This window comes from Bos grunniens, chromosome 29 (genome assembly GCF_055505025.1).
Source record: "Bos grunniens cultivar Pamir isolate PY7600 chromosome 29, Bosgru_T2T1.0, whole genome shotgun sequence".
Lineage (NCBI taxonomy): Eukaryota > Metazoa > Chordata > Mammalia > Artiodactyla > Bovidae > Bos > Bos grunniens.
This window is the reverse complement of record NC_141193.1, coordinates 17,899,697-17,907,913: the sequence shown is the minus strand read 5'-3', so window position 1 is coordinate 17,907,913 and position 8,217 is coordinate 17,899,697. Positions and strand designations below refer to the sequence as shown.

General features: G+C 52.1%; 1 protein-coding gene across 1 annotated transcript; it reads left to right on the top strand.

Annotated features, from left to right (window-relative positions):
• Positions 1–482: 482 nt before the first annotated feature.
• SPATA19 (spermatogenesis associated 19) lies at positions 483–4,759 on the top strand. The gene is made up of 6 exons (XM_086383312.1): positions 483–560; positions 722–778; positions 1,250–1,342; positions 1,512–1,603; positions 4,272–4,349; positions 4,612–4,759. Exons 1-6 carry the CDS (start codon positions 483–485, stop codon positions 4,676–4,678), a joined length of 465 nt encoding a protein of 154 aa, XP_086239438.1. The 3' UTR covers positions 4,679–4,759.
• The last annotated feature ends 3,458 nt before the right edge of the window (positions 4,760–8,217 follow it).

The following is an 8,217-nucleotide window of genomic DNA, read 5'->3' as shown; positions in this document are numbered from 1 at the left end:
ATCTTTTGACATTTTCTGGGTGGATAAGCCCTTTCTCCCCCAGTTTGTAAGAGTAAGGATAAGAAATGCCTATGGCAGGGTTTGAACAAATGTCTAGAGGGCCCAGGTTGTTTTGCCACAAATCTCTTTCTGCTTCAGCATTGCTCAAGACTGGGTGACCAGCCAGAAGTCTTCCCCATCCCTCATAATTTCTGTCTATGATTCAGTAACTGCCCCTTGTACCTTCCTCAGGCTCACATCCTGAGTGCCCATACCCGCCTCTCCATTTCTGAGCCATAGCCATCTCCAAGGTGGACACTTCCAGACCTTTGTTTTCTGTCCCCACTCTGACCCTGGGAATTAAAGGAGGTCATTGTCACATCATCACTGGCCAGCCAATCAGGTAGGCACCACCCTCCAGGGACCTCCTTGTGCCAGGGGAGTTCTCAGGCTGCTTCAATGGAAGGAGGGAGCCACGAAGGAGGCCTGGCATAAGTGCAGAGATGATAATCACAACATGGATTGTGTACATCCTTGCTCGGAAAGGTGCTGGGCTCCCCTTCCCACCCAAAGTCAGCTCGGTGAGTGGGGCTGGTGATGGCTAGGTGGAGAGTATCTCAGGTACCATCTGTGCTCTGAGCCCTGGCACTTCCAGAGAGGAGAGTTCATGCTAGATGTGGATAGTGGAGCAGAGGTGGATCTCTCCATATTCTGAGGGCATTGATTTATGACTTTGTTGCAGGATGTGGAAGTTACGGAGACTGAGGCTGTGTCTGTAGTACAGCACTGGTTGAAAAAAGTAAGTTTCCTCTGGGACTCAGGATAGCCCAGATTGTAGAGAGCTGGACTTCTCTCTCCACAGAACCAGGAAACCCAAGTTCATTGCCCACCAGCCTGCCTGGAGCTGCGTCTGATTCATCACACGTTTGGGAGCACCCAGTCTGTCTCCTCACCAGAGATGCTCCGGTGTCACCACCGGCCCCACCCTGCTTCTCAAGCGTGGAGTGGAGGGGGTTCAGATGGGTGGCCCCTACTGCAGGATTTCTCAGGAGGACCTTGGGTTAGGGCCCATGACTTACCGAGTCCCTGGAATTCCACGGGAAGGTAGCAGCAGATGGCTTAGTGTCAGAACTGTGCAATAGCACATGTGTAGGGATATGCATGTGTATGGTATGATAGGGAAGAATAAAAAGGAAAAGGAAGAGGAGGGGGACTGGGGACCAGACGAGTGAAGGAAATCATCCTCTGAAGGAAATCACTCACCTTTCAGACTGAAGAAGAGGCTTCCCAGGAGATAAAGGAGAAGATGTCCACCAACTTCCCTCCCATGCAAGGCCAAGATGTACATGTGACTAGAGATGTGGTAATGGAGCCTGTTAGCCGCCCATCCTGGGGGACTGGCGGGGGGAAAGGGGAGGCTGGCCTAACGCAAGGGTCCTGGGCTAGTGGGCGGAGCTTGTCCAGGCTGGGCTGTACCCTGGCCATGGAGTCCTTGCTGGGCAGTAACCACTGGATGCCACTGGATTTCCTAGGTGAAGCACCACCTCTCAAAGTCTGGTTTGTTAGCAAACCAGAGTCAAGAGGTCCTGGAGGAGAGAACAAGAATCCAGTTCATAAGATGGAGGTAAAGCATCTCTTTTCCCGGAGCCAGACTGTAGGGCGGGCGAAGCAGAGAAGGCATGAGCCCCCTCTCCGGGATTCCTGGCTGACACAAACCCAAGGCTGCCCTTCTCTAGAGGTGTTGACTCCTTTGGCTGAGAAGTTTTGCATCCTGCCTTTGGGGTCTTAAGGGATTGTTTTTGCTGTCTTAAAAGCCCACTTCATCCCTAAATTTTGAAATAACTGGAGGGATTGGAAAATGGCTTGCTTACCATCTCTTAACTGCTTCTGAATACATTTTAGACTTCTGTTATTTTTGCACTTGATTTGTTCAGAAGTGGCTGCACTTTAAAGAGCAAAAAGAAAACAAGCTCTTAAAATGCAGAAGCTGAAACCCTCCTGTTGGCCAGAGGTGAGAGGAAGTTTCTCAGGCCGAGGTTGGAGTCCTGAGCTCCATGCAGCTGCACAGGCCGTGGCCACCTTCCTGGCTCCCCACCTTCCTGCTCTGCAGAGGCTAAGACTCCAGGCAAGGGAGCCTGGGGCCCGGAACGGGCTCAGCCCCTCAGCACACACTTCCCTGTTTCCTTCTGGGGTGCGCGTTCGCTTGGGCCTCCTCTCACAGGAGAATCCTTGTGGCATTCCACTGGCCTTCCCCCCTCATCTCTGCACTCAGCTTCCTTCCTGTGCCCCCATTGCCAACTTTGCTCTCTCCTATCAAGAAAGATACAATTCTCAAGAAATGTGTTTTTGTGTCTGATCCATCAGGATGCTGTTTTCCTGTGTTTGCCCCTTCCAGTGGCATTAGCATTTTAAAAGAGGATTCAGATGGTCAAGAACTGTGTTAAGAGGAAGGGTCTAATTTGAGACCTCCCCAAGAAAGGGAGGGAAACCTGCCAAGGTAGCTCAAATCATGAGCATTGATAACTGCCCCCCAGCCACTGCCCTCCACGTGGGATGCTTGTCCGCTCCCGGCCTGGCCGTGCCACCAGCTCTGGCTGCTGTCTTTCCTTGGTTTGGATAATATGAACATCATCCTCTGGGGTTTTTAGACCTTGGCTGCATAGTGTAAGTAGGTTAAAGCTCTGGAGACATGGGACAGGAATCAGTCAATTATCCACATAGATGTTTTCCACTCTGGGTGTTCTGTGGAGATTTTAAACCAGTAAACACAGCCTGGTTCCTCCTCTGATCCTCTCAGTTTTATTAAGTATGTGGTCAGGGTTGCATATCCCTTTATTAAGCACCACTGAATGTGCACATATGTGACAGGTGTGTATTGGCCACCTGATGCTTGCTAGGCTTTCTGGAAGACAGAACAGCATAAACGAAGCCCCCATTTGAAAGGCTACACAGGACGTGGGTGGAGAAACCTCTGAGCACTGAAGGACATGTTGAGGACTCCACCAGAATCACCTGTGAGGGTACAGTGCAGGGCTGTGCCACTCGGCTTTGCTGGGCTGGTCATCTGGGCTGACCCACACGTGTCTGGGCAGGGACTGGACACACAGGGGCCAGGTGAGGCCTCCCACAAAGGCAAGAGCCTGGCAACTTGGCCCCATCTGGCCCCTGTGGCTCCTTCTTCTCAGAAGCATCCATCCCTCTGTCCCCTACCCCCTCTGTCCTCTCTCTCTCTCCCTGGGCACTGGCCAGCTTTATTGTGTCTGAGCCGTATTTCAGAGCACATTTGGATTGTGGTCCTCATAAGCAGTATCAACACTGAGTTCACACAGAAAACCCTAAATCTAGAACAAAGCTGACCCAGAAGGCACTGTCGAGAATGGGGAGTCCACAAAAGAGACACAGATGTAAAGAACAGGCTTTTGGACTCTGTGGGAGAGGGCGAGGGTGGGATGATTTGAGAGAATAGCATTGAAACATGTATATGACCATATGTGAAATAGATCACCAGTCCAAGTTTGATGCATGAAGCAGGGCACTCAAAGCTGGTGCACTGGGATCACCCAGAGGGATGGGATGGGGAGGGAGGTGGGAGGGGGGGTTCAAGATGGGGGACACATGTGCACCCGTGGCTGATTCCTGTCAATGTATGGCAAAAACCACAATATTTCAAAGTAATTAGCCTCCAATAAAAAAAAAAGAATGGGGGAATCTAAAGGGCACAGGAATGGGGCTCCAGTGGGCAAGCTGCTTTTGCTGGAGTGGAGGGTCTGTGAGGGTCTGTGGGGGTGTGGAGTTGGGAAGGGCGCAAAGTAGATGGTGGTGAGGAAGGCAAATCCAGACGGTGAAATAAGACAAAAACAGCATCAAAGAGGAGCCCGCAGCCTCTCTGTGAAAGAAGGCTCTGGCAGGATCTCTGAACCATGGTGAATATGCGCAATGCTGATCATATAGAGCTGGCAGGGGAGCAGGAGAGGAATTCAGAAGGGGCAAATCCTCAGCTTCAAGACCTCTGACCCACTGTGTAACTCTGGCAAAGCCGCTTAACTTCTCTGTCTCCTTGACTCTTCTTAGGAACATTTACTACCTGCCTGGGATTGCTGGGGGGCTCAGGGGTATTTGGTTAGTAAAAAGGATGCTTCTTGGTACTGATACAAGGAGGGTGGAGGACCAGCTATAAAGCTCATTGGGACAGTCAGAACTGTGGTCCACGGGATTCCACCTCTGGCGGTTCCACAGTGACTGGTTAGTGGAAAAGGAGCCCGGGGATCCCAATGCTTGACGATGTTTTGCAGCCATACCCGTATCTTCCAAGTGCCGAGCGAGGCAAGAAACGAAGCCATGCGAGATAGGATAGAGCAGGTGAGACGAAGGTAAGCGTTAGGAACGAGGTGATTTGTGTCCTAACTGGGGGCAGGTGGGTAGGGGGCTTCTGGTCTCTGTGGGTCTCCCTCCACCCCAACCCTGGGCCTGGCTAAGCCTGGGATCCTTCTGGACTGAGCGCCTCTTCCCAGGACTCAGCTCCAGGGCCCAGGCTCGGGCTGCCATGGTCTAGGGGGCTGCTGTGGTCTGTGCTCTGGGGGCCTCTGCTGCCCTTCCATCTCCCTTGCCTCTCCTCTCCTCTGTCCCCTGCAGCATATGCCATCTTTCAGATGAGATCTCTCAGGAGCTTCGCAACAGAAATTCCTACTCCGAATGCTGAGAGCAGCAGGTGGGAGAGCCGACAGGGGAGGGGTGGGGCAGAGAGGACGGCTCCCAGTTTGGGTGGGGGCTTGAGAATACCAGCAAGGGGTTGCTCCGGGGCCAGTGGGGTCAGGGAGAAGGCAGCTGCCTGAGGCTCCTGCCATGCCTCTCAGATTTCTGGAAGAGCTTAGAGTCTAGGTCAGATTTGTGTCTCTGACTTTTCACTGGTGTCACAGACCATTGCTCTTCCATTGCCCACAGGCCCAGGGGTCTCAGGGCCTTGTGGTCAAGGCCAAGGTGGGGCCTGCAGTTCTGAGTTGCTGGCACTCCTGAGCGCGGCCGTGGCTGGTCTGCTGGCCCCACTTCGAGTCACAAGGTCACACAGCCCCAGAGTGGGAGCAAGGGTGCACCAGTTTTGGCTCATCCACCGATTAGGGCCATGACTTTGGGTCACATGACCTCTTGGCCTGCATGTGGTGGGTACCAGTGGTCATGGCAGTGGTTGCTTGTGCGGCTCTGGATGGTGGTGGGTCATTGACTGGCAATGCCTCTCCAGGAGCCATCTGTCCAGAAAAGGTTGCTGCACCCCTGCCAGGCGGGGGCTGATGGGGTGACCACCAGCATGCTTAGAGGAGGGCCATGGAGGTGTATGTTGGCATTTATTGAGCCCTTAATCTATGCCAGCTCCTGCACAGGGCACTCTGTCTAGGTTTCTCATCTGACCCAAGTGACCATAGGAGGAGGGCATGCTGGTGCAGAGGCAGAGATAAAGCTGCCCTGGGGGGCAGACGCTGGCTTTCATCTGGCTCTGGCATGGGCACTTGCTTCATGCCCAGTGCCTCAGTTTCCTGACTTGAGGACATTCCTCGTGGACCATGGCATCCTGCACGTGGCAAGTGCAGTGTCAGTGGTTTGCTAATGCCAGTAGGGACGAGGAGTGAAGGCCCGCAGGGGCCTCTGGAGTCAGGCTCCCGGCTCAGCTCTACCCGACACAACGGCTGTCCTCCCCATGGGCCTCCCCTCTCCTGAATCCTGCTCTGTGAACGCGGAGTGCAGTGGGCTCAGGAGGCATTGCCAGCCTTGTCCGCTGCCCTTCCCACATTTCCACGTGCCCCTGGGCATTTCCCTCTTTCCAGGTAGGTGTCCTTCAGGATCAAGGAGCAGCCTGTGTTGGAAGGATGTCCACCCACCTTGACCTGAGGAGCAACCACACCTGGGCAGTGATGATCCAGTGGGTGAGCCCTGCCTTATGACAGGGGCAGCACTGGAATCTTCTTGCTGAACTGCTGATAAAGAGACGTGCTATTTAACCACCACCCCGGCCTCTGGTGTGAGTGCCTTGCTACCGTCCATTCTTCGCATCTTGAACAGCCATGTGCTTGCCTCTGGGGACCCAGGCTCGCTGCCTTGTGGGGAGACAGTGACAAGCCCCCGCCACTGTGTGAAGCAGGGCTTGCTGGGGGCTCCAGGAGTATTAGGGGCAGAAGGCAATGGCACCCCACTCCAGTACTCTTGCCTGAAAAATCCCATGGACGGAGGAGCCTGGTGGGCTGCTGTCCGTGGGGTCGCTAAGAGTCGGACACGACAGAGCGACTTCACTTTCACTTTTCACTTTCATGCATTGGAGAAGGAAATGGCAGCCCACTCCAGTGTTCTTGCCTGGAGAATCCCAGGGACGGGGGAGCCTGGTGGGCTGCTGTCTATGGGGTCGCACAGAGTCGGACACGACTGAAGTGACTTAGCAGCAGTGCTGCGGCAGGAGGACTTCCTGGGGGAGGTGCGACATGTGCGCTTCACTCGAGTATTTCATGAACTTTTACTCCTTCTCTAGAGTGCGTCCTTTCCTTACACAGACCCACGTTTCTGACCTACATCCCCTTCCTCTCTCTGAAGAACTGTTAACATTTCTTGCAAGACAGGTCTGCTGGCAACAGCTTTCTTTGTCTGAGAAAGTATTTCCACTTCATTCTGAAGGATACAGAAGTCAAGGTTTTCTTATCAACACTTCTAATATTTTGCTCCACTCTGTTCTTGCTGGCATGGTTTCTGAAGGGAAGTTGATATAATTTTTATCGTACTTCTCTCTAGGTAAGGTCCCTCCAACCTGGCTGTCGAGATTTCTGTGTGTTTGATTTTCTGCAGTTTGAGTATGACATGCTTAGGTGTAGCTGTTTTGCCATTTATCCTGCTTGGTGTTCTGAGCTTCCTGGATTTGCTGTTTGGGGTCTGTCATCGGTTTTGGAAAAATCTCAGCTGTTACTTCAAATATTTTTTCTGTTCTTTTTGTTCCTCTCCTGGTTTCCCATTACTCAAACGGTGCACCTCTTGGAATTGTCCCCCAGATCTTGGATATTCTCTTTCACTTCTTTTCACTCTTTCATTCTTTTTTTTTTTCTCTTTGTTTTTCCATTTGAAAAATTCCTGTTGACATTTCTTAAATCTCACCAGCTCTTTCCTTGTCCACATGTAGTCTTCAGGTAAGCCCATCAAAGACGTTCTTTGTTTCTGTTTCAGAGTTTCTTATTTCTGGCATTTCCTTCTGATTCTTTCTTGGGGTTCCCATCTCCCTGCTTACGTTATCCGTTTGTTCTGGCATGGTATCCTTTTCCACTAGAGCCCTCAGCCTGTTTATCAAGGTTGTTCTGAGTTCTCAGTCTGATAATTCCAGCTTATCTGCCACGCCTGATGAGTCTGGTTCCGATGCTTGCACTGTCTCTTCAGATGTATGTTTCACTTCTCATCATACCTGTAGTTTGTTGTTGAAAGGCAGGTAAGCTATCTGAGGTAGACAGGCCTTCATCGTGAGGTTTACTATTTGTCTGGTGAGGAGTCAGACTGTGTTTACTCTTTTCGGCAGCTGTGGGGTCAGAGGCTATAATTCCCTTTTGTGTCCTTGCTTTTGTCTTTGGGTTTTCCTAGGATTTTTCCTTATATGGGGCCTGACGCCTGGAGCTCTTAGAGCTGCAATCCCCTCTCACTTTACAGGAGCCCTATCCATGTGGTGAGGGCTGAGCAGGGCAGCAAAGGAGCTTCCTGGAATGCTCTGATGAGGTCTCAGTCTCCCTTACTCTGTGCCCCTGGCCTGGGACCTTCATATGTATTTCTCAGCTCCTCCCTGGCCCCTCCCTTAGGAGAAGCAGGAAAGCAGGAGGGGGCTACAGTTGAATATTCCTTCCCTCCATCAGGTAGCCTCTGGAAAAGTCATTTTCCTTGAGAGCAGGCTTTTGTTAAGGAAGCAGAATGTTCTAGACATGTTTCAAAATGCCTGTTTCCGCCTCCTCTTGCTGGGAGACTTGGGGGAGGCTCCTCTTGTCTTCATGGTGAGAGTCTGGAAGGATTCCTGCAGGTAAAACTCAGAATGTGCTGGGGTTTCCCTAAGACTGGCCGGCTGGACTTGTTAACTTTCAAGCCTGTCTACAGTGAGTTACCAATAATTCATCAACTGCAGGTTAAACCTTGCTCTCTGGCCTGGTCCCAGGGGTCCTGCTCTGGGGCCTTGTGAGTCTCTGTCCACCTGTCTGTCTTACCTAGCTTCAGTCAGCTGTTTGCCCTGTGACC